Consider the following 19,330-nt stretch of genomic DNA (forward strand, 5'->3'; position numbering starts at 1 on the left):
CTGTAATGTCTCCACACAGACTACTTTACATTGAATTTACATTGTCTTTGCTCATTTGCTAACTATTTTATAGAGCACTGGGTGCAGTTTATTGCAGTGCCAACACTATTGAAGTTTCCTTGTGCTCTCTACCCCGAGAAGAGTTTTCACTACTCTGTCTCTGTTCAAAGCAGCATGACCAAGAAGGTGAAATAAGGGAATGTCTTGCAAGAAGATTCGGGATAAGTGATTGGAATGAAAGAATAATGGTAGAGATACAGTGCTGGAGTGAGAGGGGTGCTGTAATAACTCACAAGAGCTCAGAGTACATCTCAACTCCTCATTTAAATGAATTATAACTCACAGAAATTGTTTAGTAAATAAATAAATAAAAATTTTAATTACTTGCTATGATACTGGCCTTTTTAAATCTTTTTAATTATATAAGCTTCAGATTTAGTTATAGTGGCCTTGGAATGCAGGGAATAAAAAAATGTATCAAGCATAGCAAGTTGTGAACTTTTGAAAGGATGTTCTAGTATCCAACCATACAGGCGTGGCTTTGTGGTTAAGAAGTTTGCTCTGCAACCACATGGTTCCAGGTTGTCTCACCGCATGGTAGTTTGGCCCACAGTTAATATAAGCCTTGTGAGTGGACTTGGTAGGCAGAAATTGAAAGAAGCTTGCTTTCTCTCTCTCTCTTTCTCTCTCTCTGAGTGAGAGAGTGAGACTGTCAAATAAGCAAATAAGCAGTGTCATTCATTTACCAATATTCTGTGGAAATATGTTTAGCCATAGGGAAATATTACTTCGCTTGGAAACAGGTGAAGGTTTGTAACAGGAAGGGTATCTGACCATAGAAAACATGTCTCAATAAACACAGTCCATCCCATGCAAATATGAAGAAGCTCATTTCCAAAAAGAGAGTGGAGAGGTGGGAAAAAACTTCAGAAATATTTTTCTTCAACAATTATCAGAATTTAGATCCACTCAGTGATCCTCATGGCTCAAAAACCCATTCCCTATTTACATCTATTTATTTGAATCCCATGTTATAATTGTAGTATGTAAATTGTAAGCAAAGGAATAAAAATCGAAGGCATTTTTTTGCCATAAACATAATATTCAGGACATTTAATAAGCTTATACGATATTGTTTCATTTTATATGAGGCTATCTGAAAATATTTAAATATCTTTCTTTCATGTTTTACCTGTAATTAGGGTAGTTTTGTGACAGATTCCATGAAAATATTTATGGAAGAACGTTTTAAGTTGTAATTTAAAATCACTTTAATATATATGTAAATGAGATAAAGTCACTCGGTTCATTCAACCAGTCTAAGTTCACAATTATTTAAGTTAGAAATATAGTAAAAAAAAAAAAAAGAGTTAATCCTTTAGCATTTAAACCGGCTGTATCTGGCCCAAATGTTCTACCTGCCTAATGTTGAAACTGGCCAGATCCAGCATCTTACACCTACCCTGCAATGTTATTCTAAAAATAAACAATCACATCTTTGAAATCTCTATCCTACAAGATAATACAATTTTAACTTTTAAAAATTTGAATAAATAAGCATTATAGTTGACAGAGTAATCTGAATGCAAAAGGGTTAAATCAATAATTTTGATCATTGTGAAGTATGGAGTTAGCATTTTTTTAGTTACATATTCAGTGTTGGCTGAATATGTAAAGAACATGTGGGTGTATGAATAATAGCTTATTGAATTCCTTTGTGTATAATTCTTATTTATATTTGAGTAGTTTTATGGTTTACTCAGAGGGAGAGGATAGCACACAATATATGCAGGTTCTCTGAGATTGGTGGTAGTGATGGGTGTATGAGTGGAATTTTGGAGAATTGGTCCACATATTTGCAGCAGTTTAAACTAATATACGCAATGGTTAAATGGCGGTGTTAACTAGCTGACATCAAATCTACTATTCAAAGTATGCCTGTTTCTGGCCTAATAAACCACAGTATTTTTTATCAAGATTGCACTGTCAATGTAAATAGGAACAGTTGATAGAAATGGGGAGAAGGGGTGTAGAAGGTTAAAAAACCAGTACAAAGTAGCATTGAAATCTACAACTTCAATGATAACCTGGAAAAGTGGGTTCAAACCTCATGCAACATTTTTATTGTTTTTTCTTTCTTTTTTTTTGTTGTCTTATCCATTCAATTTTTCATTTACATTCAATATATGGATATAGGCACAGGCTTGGCTGTATAGTAAGGAGCTTGCTTCCCAATCACTTGGTCCTAGGTCCCAGTCCCACTGTGTGGCATCTTGGGCAAGTGTCTTCTACTATGGCCTTGGGCTGACCAAAGCCTTGTGAGTGGATTTGGTAGATGGAAGCTGAAAGAAGCCTGTCGTGTGTGTGTGTGTGTCTGTTTGCCATGCACCATCGCTTGACAACTGGTGTTGGTGTGTTTACGTCCCTGTAACTTAGCAGTTTGGCTAAAGAGACTGATAGAATAAGTACTAGGCTTACAAAGAATAAGTCCTAGGGTTGATTTCTTTGACTAAAAAACCCTCTAAAGCGATGCTGCAGCATGGCGGTAGTCAAATGGTTGAAACAGGTAAAAGAATATGTTATATGTTTTCTTGAGTTTTTAACAAGTGTAATATATAAACAAGAGACAGAGAAAACAAATTCTAAGGTGAAATCTGACATTGAAATAAAGATTAAAGGTGGTGCTCCAGCATGGCTGCAGTCAAATGACTGAAATAAGTAAAGGAGTAATTGAAAGAATACAATTGTTGAGAGTAATAAAACAAAGCTATGAAGTTGTAGTTTGGATTGCCATCTACATGCTGTACTGTATACACTTTCCAAACTAGTATTTGGAGAAACATTGTCTATAGTTGTGGCTGTATGGAAAGTGGTCAGTTAAAATTACTGTGGTCACAGATATTCACAAGTCCAAAGTACAGAGCTACAGGACATATTGAATATAAGAGACATAAAGTTGTCATCACTGTTTTGCTGAATTCATGTCAAATAAACCCATGCAAAGTGTAAATAATTTAAGAATGTTCAAGACATGTGCACATGCACACACAAATGACCAATAAATTATACTGTGTCCATGAGCAACACACTTAACTGTCAACAGTCCAGTTTACTTAGCCGTAAGTAGGTACACAATTGTCGACATTCCATTCTACCTAACTCTAAGTAGTATGATATAGTTCACTGTACTCTGTCCGTGAGCGAAACACTTAACTGTCAATGGTCTAATCTACCTAGCTGTAAATAGGTACCATGGTGTGGTATAGGTCCCTGTACTATGTACATGAGCAACACACTGAACTGTCAACACTCCAGTCTACCTAGCTGTAAGTAGGTACCACAGTGTGGTATAATTCCCTGTACTGTGTACATGACAGATAGGTTTACTAATTTAAAGAGCTGTATCACTAAACTTGTATTTCACTTGGTTACATTACTTAGTGTTATGTCATACTGGATTAATGAATAAACGATACATCCTGAAGTGAATTTTGCTATTTTATTTCCGTCATGTTCTATCAGTGGCATTACAAAAGTCATGAAATGTCACCCACTCTTACTTTTATTTACTGTACAAATATAATAGCTTGTGACATACTAATGACATTTTATATATATATATATATATGTATTTATATATATATATATATGTATTTCTCCATTTTCTTATCTTGTATATATATATATATATATATATATATATATATATATATGTTCTGTTAAGTCATTTATCTTTATGTCAAAACAGTTGTGCAGTTAAGAAGCTCACTATGGGGTTTAATCATGAGTTACAGATGCTTGTCATACTTGCTGTCATAAGTACAGTGAACTAATTATTTGGTCCACTGGAAAACTGCTAATGTTTACCATTTTTTGTAATCTAAAATAACTGTGGTACCATTCATTTTTCTTGTTTGTGTTTGTGATGTTTATTTTGTCAATGTCTTGGGGATGAATCTAGAACAGTTGACTGGTAGATAGAGAGGGAAAAGAACGAGAACAAGAAAAATGACTGTTGTTTGAAATTGGCCAAACCGTCAAAGGTCATTGTTCTCACATGCTCGCTTCATTCACAAACTTTATTCAGCTCTTATGCAGTTTCAACAACACAACAAAACCTTATTTTATTCGACCCTATCACCTCTACTTCATCCACATCTATGAAGTCTTGTAAGTACTATTGTCTGAACAAACACAGATTCATGTTTGTGTGTGTGTGTGTGTGTGTGTGTGTGTGCAAGCACCCACCCACATGTGTGCACATGTGCAGACACACACACAAACACACACACACACACACTCACACATACTAATGCTTTTCCTTTAAGCATTTATTTACCTTTTTATTTTTCTCCCATATATTCATGAGTCACTTCCATTTTGTTTGCCATAATAAGTTTTGCTTCAATCCATCAGCTGCATTTCTAGACTGCTTCATGATCTCATCTTCAAGATGATGTAGTGTTGGAATGTGTTGCTGCATTGAAGGGCCAATATGATTTATGTTAACATTACTCCCAGAATTTGAATATTTGACAATGATATGTACATCATCAGCCAGAGTATATATATATATATCTTTATGTTTATTTTCACATTGCACTACGCTGCAAGTATTGCTCCTATCGTTAATCGTCTATTTTTGTGTGGAATTCTTTATAGTATAGATGTGTTGTTTACTAATGTTTTCCTCTTTAGTTTTGTTTGGTGTTGTGTGGTCTAGTTGATTGCAATTGCACTTGTTAGGAGTGCATATCTCTGGATGACTTGTTTTTAAATGCTAATATACACCAATCATTAATTAGAATGAAATGCTTACTGACTGATGATGTATAAATGTAATTGCCAGAAACTAAACAATGCTAATACCAATCATATTGGCTCTGTGTAGCAATACCTATCACTAGCACTTTGTTCAGAAGATGAGGCAGTGAAAGTCTAGAAGCATTGATAAGGCTTTGTGAAAACTTTTGTGTTCTAAACAACTGTAGGAGACTCATAAAAATATGAAAAGCCATTAGTAAAGAAGACAAATCTGAAATGGTTTTTAACTCTTTAGCATTTAAACTGACCATATCTTGCCCAAATTTACTACTTGTTTTATGCTCAAACTGGCTATATCCAGCTTCTCATACCTACCCTACAATGTCATTCTAAAAATATACGACCACATCGTTAAAACATTGAAGCTACAAGATAATGCATAATTAATTGAAAACAGTGTGAATAAACTAGCATTACATTTGACAGAATAATCTGAATGCTAAAGGATTAATGGGAGAGAGAGAGAGACAGACAGAAAGGGAGAGAGAGAGACAGACAGACAGAAAGGGAGAGAGAGAGAGAGAGAGCTTAAGGAATTGTCTAAAACATGAAGATGGCAGTGCATTGTGCTTCCAGTAGGAGTTGGATGCTGTGGGTTGTTAGGCAGACCATAACGTCCTACATGGTTGGCATTGAATTAGATAAGGTAGCAGATTAGTGATTGATGAACTTTTGCTGAGTAGACATGGGGAGCTCTTCGCCATAGTTATGGCAGTGGTATAAATGAGGACAACAAAGGAAATACCCCAGTAAACAATAAAACAAAATAGTTGTTCTGTAGTTGGAATGGTTTAAGCTGTCTGGGTGTTTTTTTTGTTGGGGAGTTTGTTACAGTGTAAGCCAAAAAAACCCCAAAAAAACTAGGATATAACTCTGGTAGTATGAATGTAATTTAGTATTGTTTGTGGACAATATTGTTAAAGGTGCTGAAATCAGCCATATTGGAGTGTGTGTGTTACAGGTAAGAGAAAGGGGTAAAATACATGTGAATACATGAGTTTACATATATATTGTCTAATTGGTTGAGAAGTTACAAAGGGACTTGAGAGCCAAGATTTTGATAATTGCTACACACAAACCTCTTAGGCATTGAATCACTTATGTAGCTTTTCAACCAAATAGTGTATTGCTGTGTATATATGTATACACACATGCACACGTGTGTGTGTTAGTGTAAATATTTTGTTGTCGTTTGATGTCTGGTCAACTCTAGTCTTGTAGAACAACGATTAAAGATGTTCTTTCCTTAGCCATCGCATCTTTTCATATATCAGGGACTACATATTTAAGACCGTAGGGTGGATTTGAGGGAGATTTATCTTTTATTATTAACAAAGCAAGCAGCTGAACAGTGGCTCCTTTGTTGGCTGCGTGCATGTGTGTGTGTGTATTGGAAAAACACATTAAGAACAATATATTATGGTAATTCTAGATAATATTTAAAATTTAAAAAGAAATTATGTTCTTTAATTCTTCAATTAAATGAATGAGTTTTTTATATTGTAAATTTTCCATAGAAATTGTCAAAAGTTAAATTGTTGGTCGAAATATTGTTTTCATTTCCCTTTCTGTTGTTATTATTATTCAGTATTTTGGAATATGACAGTTGTAATATTTAAAAGTTGGCATTCTCATTCCCTGTAATCGTTAGAGATGTATCTTTTTTTTGCTGTGTGATATCTGCACTTTTTTGTTTGTTTGTTATGTTTGACAAGCCCTGTTCATTAATTTATTTGGCTATTCCATTTTACTTGATATGTCAAACCAGAGCGGGGTCTGCAACGGAAACTTCCATTTATGGTAGATGGAGCTGGTTGGCAGCACTAGGCAAGAATTTTGGCAGATGGTTGCTACAGCTGACTCTGACAGCGTCACACCTGATGGCTGTCCAACTGCTGCCTGACTGCGATGTAGGTCAAATTCACCGCTCTCTTCGTTTCTTTACAATATGTCTCTGCCTGCCTGCACGCTGTAGCGTCATCGGAAATATGCATACTGTAATACATTTTTTGCTATATTTGCCTCAATGCATCGATATCTGGGGTATTCGTTTCTATAATTCATATTTTAGGGATTTTTAAGTTTAAAATAGAAATTATATGGGAGAAAGATAAAAAAAAAAATAAAATGATAAAATTTTTTTTTAACATTAAGAAAGAAAAAGAAAAATCTTTAGTAAAATTGAGCTTATTAAAACTAAATTATTCTCTCCTAAAAAAAAAATAAAATTCTAAGTTTGTGGTGAAAATTGTCTAGAGTATGTCTGATGATGTGCACAGCCACACGCAAATCCACACTACATATATGCATATAATAATTATTAGCTTTACAGTTTTACAATAAGCTATCTCTCATATATTAATAAAAACTTTTGTGTTTTGCTTTTTTCCTCTGTTTTATATATGTATATATGTGTGTGTGTGTGTGTGTGTGTATAAAATATTTTGAGTTTTTTGGGTTTTTTTTTTTAACGTAAAGGTCTAATTGCTGCATTAATACATTTTTTAAAAAAGTGTATTACTTAGGTGTTGCCTACTAAGTGTTGCTTTTATATATATATTTTTAAAAGTTTCAAACAGTGTTTTATATGTTTTTGTGTATATTTTTTGTTCTTTGAATGTTTAAAAAGCAAAAAATTCCTTTTACCATTAGTTGCATCTGAGATTTTGATTCAATACTTTTAATTACGTTATTACTTTAACTGCTTTATTAAAATCTCTCTTAATTTGTAAATTTAATAAGTAAAGGTACTTGAAGCATTCATAGCATCCATTCATAAGTAAAAATGTGTTTTAATTATGAAATTGCTACATAATTTGATTTGCCTAATTATATAATTATTATGATTTCCTCTTGATTTTTAAAACCTATTTAAATAGTGTTCTGTGTTGTCTTTGTTGGCATTGTTTTCCCATAAAAAAAAAGCAAAACAAAATTAATTTAAAGTTTAAAATTATAAAATTTATATTTGGAATAATTAAGTTAAAAATGTAATTGAATTTTCTTTTCTTTTGTAGATTCACAAACCACATCCACTTTGGAAGTTGAGTGCGCATAAAGCTTATGACTCTGGTTCTGGTGATATGAGGTTAGAAGGACTGAGAAAATATCATTCACGTATACCCGAGCAATTGTGGCCATTATTGTGATGTGTATACATTAAGAAAATCCACAAATAAGGACAATGCTAAACTTTGTCTACAGTCTACTTGTATGTGTACATTTATGAAAATTGTGTGTGTGTGTGTGTGGTGTGTGTATAAAATATTTTGAGTTTTTTGGGTTTTTTTTTTTAACGTAAAGGTCTAATTGCTGCATTAATACATTTTTTAAAAAAGTGTATTACTTAGGTGTTGCCTACTAAGTGTTGCTTTTATATATATATTTTTTAAAAGTTTCAAACAGTGTTTTATATGTTTTTGTGTATATTTTTTTGTTCTTTGAATGTTTAAAAAGCAAAAAATTCCTTTTACCATTAAGTTGCATCTGAGATTTTGATTCAATACTTTTAATTACGTTATTACTTTAACTGCTTTATTAAAATCTCTCTTAATTTGTAAATTTAATAAGTAAAGGTACTTGAAGCATTCATAGCATCCATTCATAAGTAAAAATGTGTTTTAATTATGAAATTGCTACATAATTTGATTTGCCTAATTATATAATTATTATGATTTCCTCTTGATTTTTAAAACCTATTTAAATAGTGTTCTGTGTTGTCTTTGTTGGCATTGTTTTCCCATAAAAAAAAGCAAAACAAAATTAATTTAAAGTTTAAAATTATAAAATTTATATTTGGAATAATTAAGTTAAAAATGTAATTGAATTTTCTTTTCTTTTGTAGATTCACAAACCACATCCACTTTGGAAGTTGAGTGCGCATAAAGCTTATGACTCTGGTTCTGGTGATATGAGGTTAGAAGGACTGAGAAAATATCATTCACGTATACCCGAGCAATTGTGGCCATTATTGTGATGTGTATACATTAAGAAAATCCACAAATAAGGACACTGCTAAACTTTGTCTACCAGTCTACTTGTATGTGTACATTTATGAAAATTGTGTGTGTGTGTGTGTGTGTGTGCGTGTGCAGATTGTGTGTATGTGTAAGCATCATTAGGGATAGAAAGTGTGTGGGTGTGGTTTTTATCATGTAAAAAAATCATATGTATATTTGTACATAAATAAAGTGTATAATTTAAGTACATATACATAAATTCACATACACACTCAAATGCATAGATATATGTGTACAAATTTACACACACACATACACACACACACACTTTCTCTTTTCTAAGTGTGTGTGAGTAAACACTAGAATGTAAGCAAGGAGAAAAGAGAGTACTCAATATCAACATCAAAGTTTTATATTGTATTAGGAACAGAAATTTCACAAATTCTTACCCATTTTGTTTCTGTTCTTCAGAAATAAGAAACAAGGAAATTTGCCAAGTTTCTGCTTCTAGTAGAGTACTTAATATATAATATATATATATATATATATACACACACACACACACACATATATAATTCATCAGCATCATTTAATGTCTGCTTTCCATGGGCATTAAATAATGATGACAAATGTATTATATATATAAATATAAACCAAATGTATTAGATTTATTTATTTATTTATTTACATACTCGTACATGCAAACACATGTATGATATATATACATTAACATTATTTATTTTTTTAATATATGTTGTATAAGAAAAAAAAAATTAACTTTGCTTTTAGGTAGTGTATGTATATGTATATACATATATATATTATACATATATATATATATATATATATAATATATATATGAAAGACTGATGAAAAAAAGTTTACATTTATTTCAAAATAGCTATTTAAATGCACATCTAATTTTTAGTTATGTCTTCTTTTCGATGATTGAGTATTATCAGTTAAAAGTATTCCTACAACATAGTTGGCAGTATGATTTGTTGCTAAGATGGCAACTGATCTATTGGAGTAACTGTGAAGATAATTCTTAATTAATATTCCTTTAGCAAATATAATTTAAAAAAAAAAAGGAAAGGAAAGAAAAACAGAAACAGATGAAAATAGCCCCTGAAGCACAATATTATCAAACATAAAATGAAATTATCAAAGCAGGGTGGGATTGAACTTGCGAGAATATTAAAAGATTTCTATTGTTATATAACTGAATACAGAGCAATAGTGGTCATTCTTGTGCAGGCATTATTATACATAATTACATACATACATTTTATACATAACTTATGTATGTGTTTGTGTGTGTGTGTGTGTGTGTGCGTGCGTGTGTGTGTGCATGTGTATGTATATATATATATATATATATATATATATATATATATATATATATATATACACACACATACACATATACATACATTGACATTCAGCTTGATCAGGTGTAAATAGACGTTATATGCATCATTTTGTTTTTAATTTTTAAAAAAAAATTTCGTTTTTTTTTTTTTATTTTAGCAATAATCCTTACAAATTTGTGAATTTTTAGATTAAAATTTTAGTCTGTTAATATTTGTTTTTAATATTGTATGTCTTTTTAATGTAACTATTGCAGTCCAAGCTATCAAAGCTTGCTTTGTTGCCAGCTCTCAATGACAATTTCATCTCAAGAAAAAAAAAAAAAAAAATTAAAATTAAAAAAATTTAAAAAATCAAAAAAAAAATAATAAAATGTAAAATAAAAAAAGCATAAGCAAGAAACAAGAAAAGGATGAAAAATACAAACATTAAACAGTTTTACATTATGGGGTGGTGGTGGTGGTGATGGTGATGAAATTGATAAATTAAACTGTTTAAGGTATTGAACAGTTGTTAATACAATGAAATATTGGAAATGCTGTTATTACTGTGGGTCGGGTGAACTCTTCCTTGTTACAACAAACAAATTTCTCCAGAAACGACAACATTTGTCATTCATTTCATTATTAAAACATGCTAGATAGAAATATATCCCATACTCAGTTAGGGCATCGCAAACACTCCCCTTTTCTTCATGAAGTGATTCCAGTTGGATTGGGGTTGGGGTTGGATGAGGTGGAAGGTTGTATATTCTGGATACTTTTCCGTTGCCTATTCCAAGACTATTTGGGTAGATTATTTGAGCTCTGGAAACTGAGGAAAGTACTTAGCGTCTACAAGTTGCTCCACCATTTATAACAGTAGACAATTATATTTTACTCATGTTACCGATTCAAAGCTAAGTGCACTACTAGGACCCCGACAGAGATGTCAGTGCTTTGGCAACAAGACCAGAACCATGTCAACTGAAACAGCTATAATACTCAAAAAAAAAAAAAAGAAAGAAAGAAAGAAAAAAAGAAGAGGATAATTGAGTAATTGAGTTGATCGTTTTTTCTTTGGTTGTTTGGGACCTGAACCAAAAACAAAAAAAAAATCGTGTGACACATAAAAACTGTGTTGATAGTTTCTTATAAAAATTAGGAAATGAGTTATTCTTGCTATGTGTATACATACATAATATGTATACATACATAATGTAATATCCAGATAAAATTAAATGACAAATTAATTAGTACATTGATTGAAAATATGATTTAGATGGATCTTTTTTTTTTACTGCCAAACATACTTGCCATTTCTTATCAGTCGAATTATTCATCTGATATTGTACTTTGGCACACACTGCAAATGAAATAAGCAAATTGCTTTGGTTATCTGTTATTCTGCTGATCTATCATTTTCATCTTAATGTTAGAGAACATACCACAAGATATCTCTTTGATTCCTCTGTAATAATTCTGGCTGAGGTAGCATTGAGAATGTTGCACTTCTTCGTTACATCCTTGTAATCGAACCAGCGAGGAAGCGTCTGTCTGTTCTCTTGACCAGTAACAACAAACAAATCATGTTCAAGTCACATAGTCATTAAAAAACTCAAGAGATATATACATATAACAATCTAAGATATACTGTCTGAATTGAAGATGAAATTGTCAAGGCTGCAGTGCCTTCAATCATACATCTACTCATTCAAGCCAGATCTGGTAGAGTTAACTACTCTTTAAATTCCTGATAGGAGATTTTTTTTTCTTTTGGATTCATCTTCTTCATTCTCTCCTTTCCAGTATCCTCTATAAGCTGCATACCTATATTCTTGATGAACATTGCAGCACTTGTTCTGATGGTTGTGACAGTATGGGATATATGAATTTATGGTTGAGATGTTTAGGAAGATGGAGAGATCAAGGGGTTAGATGTGACTGTTATGTGTCTTACTATCCTCTTATCTAGTTGGGTTGCACATACTGGACAATACCAGCTGTTATGTTATTCCAAGAATTTTTTTTTCTATTGTGGTGTATGCTGCTGAAGATCTTTAATTTTTATCAAACTCTGTCATTTTATTCTACTTAATTTATGAAACATACTATCATATATATCTCTGTTCCTCATAAATATCAGCTTTGTTGTTTTCCTCTCTCAATTCCCACTACATTCAGGCTGCATCATCATTAGTTAGAACGTGGTCACAAGAATGTTTACAGACAATGAAAAATATAACGTAACAGTTGCCAAGTTTCTAAGTTTTAGAGCTACAGATCTGGTCAAGCACTACCAAAACATTCATAGATAATTTGAATCAACCATTGGACTGGTTTAATATATATTCTTTAATATATATTTCATTTTTCATTACATGGTAAATTTTTACATCAGGCATTCTATGTTTATGTTCAGTGGCTGACTGGCTAGTTTCTTAGGCTATTTTATTGCCTTGAGGAATAGTTGCCCACTGAAGGTTGCTAGCATCTCACATCTCATCAGTTGTCAAACTCTGATGAGGGAAAAGAATTCTTTTTCATCACAACTGTACAGGTTAACAAGAATCAATCTACTACAATGGTAATTATCAGTATTCGGCCAAAAGATGCATTCATCTCTACTGTGTTGGTATTTCTTATTTTGCTCTTCTCAGTATAATTCTTGTCTCTTCTTATTAAGAATATTTTTTCTCAGCCAACAATTCATCCTGGACTTTAGCCATGATAAATTACTGAAAGCCAAAAGTTGCTATGTTGTTATGTATTTAATTCTTGGTCTGTTTCTTCTCTAAATCTATAATATTACATTCTGTTATCTTTTGCTGATCAACTATTATGTTTTGTTTGATCTGTTGGGTGTCTTTGTGATGGATTATCAGGCTTAATTCATTATAGGGTCAGGAATATGTTGAATCTCTGTCACAAAGCCTTGAGTTATTTGCTGCCAACTTAAGAATTTAAGGTAATTTAGAAGGTCATAGTTGTTCCTATGGAAGTGACAACAAACTGCACGAGGGCATTATTGGGCCAATTTCTCATATAAATAGGAGTAAGGACTGCAAGTCTCAACACTTTGTGTCATGAAAATATTGTACCCCACCTCCTTCCCCTCTCCTCATGAAGATATGAGCCCCACATATTTTTTATCAATTCCAAACTAAAGTTTTAGCATAATTTTCAATCATCATGTTATGGTATTTATTTTCATCTGTCTAAACAAGTCCTTCATCCTCAGAAACATCAGGAGAGCTAATCCGCATGTGACCCCATTTACTCACTCAAGAACAAGACAATGAAGAAATTAAAATAAAGAAAAAAGAAAAAGTATATATATATATATATATACACATGTACATGCACCCCTATGCACACACACACATACCAAGAAGAACATCATACTCCTTGACCTTCCCCTTCTGCAAAACAAAAAAAAAAAAGTAATTTAATGCCATTTCTTTGTTATTAAGTTATATCAATGTTTGATGAATCTCGAATTGTTGATATCAGAAAAAAAAAAAAAAAGATAAAGATTTCCCGACTACTCCCAAATTTGATCCCTCTCCCCTCCGTTTTACCATACTTATTCTTGATGTTTTAGATATGTACATTTACATGATATTAACTTCACACCAATGTAGTTCACTGATTTTGTAAGGACGAGATAAATTACATATTTATAAAGTTATTACATTTGTTCAAAGAATTTTGAAATTTTTAAATATATATGTAATTATTTTTTTAATAAAATTTATTATCGAATTCTATATTTTGTTAATCTCATTTGCAACATAAATCTTGTTTGACATTTTTAATTATATTACTACTGATCAATGTACTTTAAGTTCAAATCTAAGTCAGAGAGAGAGAGAGAGAGAATTCACTTGTCATTTAATTTAAAGAAAACTACTGAATTATTTTCATTTTATTTTATGTTATAATCCATGCACAGTTATAACTGTGGGGCTAAGAAACTTACTTTGCAACCATGTGGTTTTGGGTCCAGCCCTACGGTGCAGTATCTTGGGCAAGTGCCTTCTATAGCTCCAGACTGACCAATGCCTTGTGAGTGAATTTGGTTAGATAAAAACTGTGGAAGCTAGTCGTGTATGTTTATGTGTGTATAATAATAATAATAATAATATTAGGGAATATAATTCAATTTGGTTTATGTCTATCATTGTTTGAATTACATAATAGTGGTTTTTCTCTAATATATATATATATATATACACACACACACACACACATATATATATATATATATATATATATATATATATATATATATATATACACAAATTAGTAAATAAATGGCACAACAAAGTACCGATATTTACTGGAAATAGCGAACGTAAAAATACGACGCTAAAGTGTAGCTTCACCGCGTATGTATTAGTAAAAATGCGTGTGTGCAACAAAATAGAGAAAAAAAACCGTCTTACCTCCAGGGAGAACATCTGAAAGATGAAACACCCGGAAAATGGATAATGTGGTACCTGCAGGTTTCAGGTTTTGCAAGATATGTCTCTCACCCATATTTGCTTTACCTTCTTCAGCCAAACATATACCAAGACGAAACTACGATGTTACCACATAAATACTAACACACTCGACTGAAATACGGAACGCTAACAGTACGAGAAACGGTGAAGAAGTTTCAAAATATCAGTAATGCAATACAAAGTATTGCCTTCCAGTAAAAAGTAGCCCGTGAGGGAAAAATACACAAATTAGTAAATATATTATATACATACATACACGCACATATATTTCAAATTTACAGAAAACAAAAGACGAAGACAGGTAAGGGAACTACAAGCAGGTGTTTGACACCCAGAAAGAATGGAAAAATCTTTGGCGTTTCAGGCCGACGCTCTTTGACAGAAAGGGATAAGAAGAAAAAAAATTGGAGAGAGAAAAGAAAATGTGTTGAGATTAACGGTTTAACATGGTGAAATAACTCGAAGAAAAAAGGGGGGGGGGGCTGAGTGAAAGGAAGATAATAACAATGACCTGGCTGAACTGGGGTGTGCAGGTATGTGTGAAAGAATGGGGTGAGTGTATATGTATGAATGGGGGTGAGCTTAAAATTATGTGAGCCTGTGTGTAATAATAATAAAAATATATGCCCTGATGCAATACCAGGCTGTGATTTGTGGCTTCTGATCTTAACTGATTGGAAATGTTATGAACATATTTTGTATTGGTATAAAAGACGAGCTACAGCAAATACAAGGGGCTACCCCATAGTAACCGGAAACATTCTCTGCAGGACTAACCCATTGTAGTTCAGGCTTCTGCTGCTAGAAGCTACTTGATGCGTCCCTCAGGCATCAGTCTGCTGACTGGTGTTGTTCAGTGGTGTCATTATACCATGTGGTGCATATTTGTTTTGTAGTGCTTCTCTTCTGTTTGAGGATTTTTGCTATTGCTGAAAGAAAGGAACGGCGTGCTTCTCTGAAATTCTGTTTTCTGTTGGTAAAAATGGTGGCCAAAACACTTGTCATGCTTCAAACGACTTACAGGATGCTGCCATGAGCAAAACACAAGTTTACGAGTGGTTTCCATGCTTTAAGAATGGTCATTTGTTTGAAGACCAACCTCGTTCAGGATGACCATCAACCCACCGAACGAAAGAAAACATCATGAAATTGACAAACTTGTTTATATGACTGGTGTGTCCTGGAGCTCCTTCTAATGAATTTTGAGCAAGGAATTGTGACTAAAAAGAGTTGCAGCAAAATTTGTGCCACCCTTGCTCACAGATGAAAAGCAGTCATAACCGAATGTGTGTCCTGAATTGAAAGAACAGTTGGGAGTTTATCTGGACCTTTTTTCAAAGGTATTCACTGGTGCTACAGAATTTGCAGATGTGGAAGAGGTGAAGAAAAAAACAGAGGAGGTGTTAAAAGGCATTAATTTGCAAGAGTTCCAGCATTGCTTCGAATAGTGGAAAACCCACCTAGACTGATACATTACTTCAAATGGAGAATACTTTGAAGATATAAGTGTAAACATGTAAATCTAAGTGAATAAAATGATACTGCAAAATTCCAGTTACTTTTGGGTACCCCCTTGCATTCTACTCAATACCACAGATTTACTTGTCAGTTCCTTGACCATAACTAGCTGAGCATGACCCTTACTGGTTGATGATATGTGCATCTCTGATCATGAGCAGGAGTAGTGGGGGGATTCTTTGGGGTTTGAATAATTCACTCCCGGAAACATTTTAAGGATGTTTTGTTCAACATCCTTAAACAACCTTTTGAGCAGGCTGGGCTACTCAACCTGAAGAAAATTCTGAGTCCTGCCTGCAAGGGCATGCGTTTTTTTAAAAATCTTAATATGTGATGCATGTGCCTAGTGTACCCTTATCAGACTGGTTGTCAAAATGGGTATATTGGGCTTTGTATATTTGTACCCCAGTGTCACTTTGATGACATGCACAGCTCTCTCACTCAATAATAATAATAATGAATACTTCGAAATCAAATCCTGATTCCATTAACCCTATATATTAATTACGGAAGGTAGTTTCCCGAAGGCTTCAAGGGAAATAATTCCTTATTTTATTATTTCCCTTACATAAGTGTATGCTCTCTCTCTCTCTCTCTCTCTCTCTCTCTCTCTCTCTCTCTCTCTTTCTCTCTCTCTCTCTCTCTCTCTCTCTCTATATATATATATATATATAATATATAATGTGGTAATGCTTGTTATGTAACACATAGGAAAAGGGAAGCAAGTTGACATTCTGCTTCCATCAGAAAAACGGTGAAAAGATAACGTGCATAGTATTCTGCGTTTGTTTTAACTAATATTTTTTACTTTTTCAAATTACAGAACACAATATAAAATGCAACTTTTTTTTTTATTTTAAAAATAGCTGTATGATATGAACATGTCAATTTGATTCAAATATCTATGTGACAGAAAATTTTGGTTATAGTTTCCCAGCCAGAAACATCATCGCACACCCCTAATATGTATATATATATATATATATATATATATATATTTATTTATGTATATTATGTATGTGTATATATATATATATATATATATATATTTATGTATATATATATATATATATATATATATATATTTATGTATATGCATGTGTATATCATCATCATCATCATCATTTAACATCCGTTCTCCATGCTAGCATGGGTTGGACGGTTCGACCGGGGATCTGGGAAGCCAGAAGGCTGCACCAGGCTCCGGTCTTATCTGGCATGTGTTTCTACAGCTGGATGCCCTTCCTAACGCCAACCACTCCGTGAGTGTATGGGTGCTTTTTACGTGCCACCTATTCTCTAAAGATGAGATTAATATGGCCTGAACAACTGGGTGTACATGAAGTGAGTGAGATAGAGAGAGTGAGAGGGAGAAAAAAGGTTCTGTGTGTGTTGAAAATTCTTGTGGTAATAACATTTTGGTTTTGTAATCGACATATTTTCAAATTTTTGAAAGCAATTTGTTTTTAAGTAGGATTTTTTTTTACTGAAATATATTAAAAACATCTATATATATAAAAGGTAATTTTTTATCAACTTTGTGATTACCAACCGAAATCAATACTAAGTGAACTAATAGCTGTTTTAATTCATCACTGGACTTAGGTACAGCTTTCTCTCCTTTTCTCACACCAACCTAGGAACCCTGAAAGAGGATTGTGGATGCTGCCTTTTCAACCCTGACTAAGCAATTATAAAATAACAGTGTAACTGGTATAAATATTGCTTCATAAGAAATCAATTGATTGAAAACAATGATTACACAAATATAAATTTAATTCATACATCTCTTAACCATTAACGAGCACTTAATTACACTGAAAAACGTAAATATCAATTTCATGGCAGAACAGCACACATACTAATATCTTATGAACAACATGAAATGTAATCCTTACAATCAGAGACATTATCTATCATCATCATCGTTTAGCGTCCGTTTTCCATGCTAGCATGGGTTGGACGGTTCGACCGGGGATCTGGGAAGCCAGAAAGCCGCACCAGGCTCCAGTCTGATCTGGCAGTGTTTCTACAGCTGGATGCCCTTCCTAATGCCAACCACTCCGTGAGTGTAGTGGGTGCTTTTTACGTGCCACCTAAATACTTCAGATCCCACCTACACCCCACTATGGAGTACTATTGTCATATTTAAGACAGGAAATTCTCTTCTGACCACAGACAGCCAAAACTTCTTTGCAATAAATGGTAAGTTTGTTCAGTTGCCATGCTGAGTGTACACCCCAAAACCCATTAGTTGCACTTCTGTTAATCCCAGTGACACAGTGCTACATATCTCCTCTACAAGACTTTCCAGTTACCCATGCCTACCTCTCCCACCCAACCACTAACCTTTGAATCTTCAAATGAATATTTAGTCTCAGAACTCAAAAAGCTGTGGTACAGCTTATCCTAATCTTTTAGATACTATACAAAACCTAAACTCTAGGATCAGACCAAAAGTTGTGTAAGTGTTTGAATGGATTTTTTAAAAAAATCAATTAGAATAAACGTAATTTTGATGATGAATTTTACTTTTAATTCTTTTGGAGAGGGAGGACATTGTTTACACTAACCCCAGTGTGCAACTGGTACTTATTTTATTGACTCTGAAAGGATGAAAGGCAATCTCAACAGAATTTGAACTTAGAACATAAAACTGTAGGAAATGCTGCTAAGCATTTTCTCTGGCATGCTAACAATTCTGCTAGTTCACCCTCATCCTTTAATTTTAATACACACCTGACACATAACATATACAGTAAATTTATATTTGATAAAACATTACATCATAAGATCCCGAGAAGTAACACGAGTTACAATCCAGAGTCCTTACATCCTATTTGGAGGACTTAGTTTTGATTTTTGTGTGATGGTAGTGGTATCTACTTTTAAAAACTTGGTGGTTACATACTTTCTTCTTTTGAACTCGTCTACTACAAAAGTAATACCTATTTCTCATTACCAATTTTAATCTCTGCAAGAAAGAATTTTATTTCAAACACTTTCACACTATTATGGTCTCTATCCAGACAAATGTCTTGTAACACACTTTTCAGATAGATCATTAATCACATTTGTCTGACACCCTCCAATCTCTGAAGCCCTGCCCTTTCAGCAACATCCAGAGATAAAAGATAATACAAGTGAAATTCCTTTTATTAAAAAAAAAATA

General features: G+C 33.0%; 1 protein-coding gene across 1 annotated transcript in view; it reads left to right on the top strand.

Annotated features, from left to right (window-relative positions):
- The window catches only part of LOC115222473 (AT-rich interactive domain-containing protein 4B), a 78,037-nt gene extending 77,644 nt beyond the window's left edge, over positions 1–393 (top strand). Inside the window, exon 25 of the mRNA XM_036511618.1 lies at positions 98–393. Within this exon, the coding sequence (XP_036367511.1) occupies positions 98–195 (98 nt within the window). The 3' untranslated portion in view covers positions 196–393. The remainder of the gene's footprint in view (positions 1–97) is intronic.
- The last annotated feature ends 18,937 nt before the right edge of the window (positions 394–19,330 follow it).

Source organism: Octopus sinensis, linkage group LG20 (assembly GCF_006345805.1).
Source record: "Octopus sinensis linkage group LG20, ASM634580v1, whole genome shotgun sequence".
Taxonomy (NCBI): domain Eukaryota; kingdom Metazoa; phylum Mollusca; class Cephalopoda; order Octopoda; family Octopodidae; genus Octopus; species Octopus sinensis.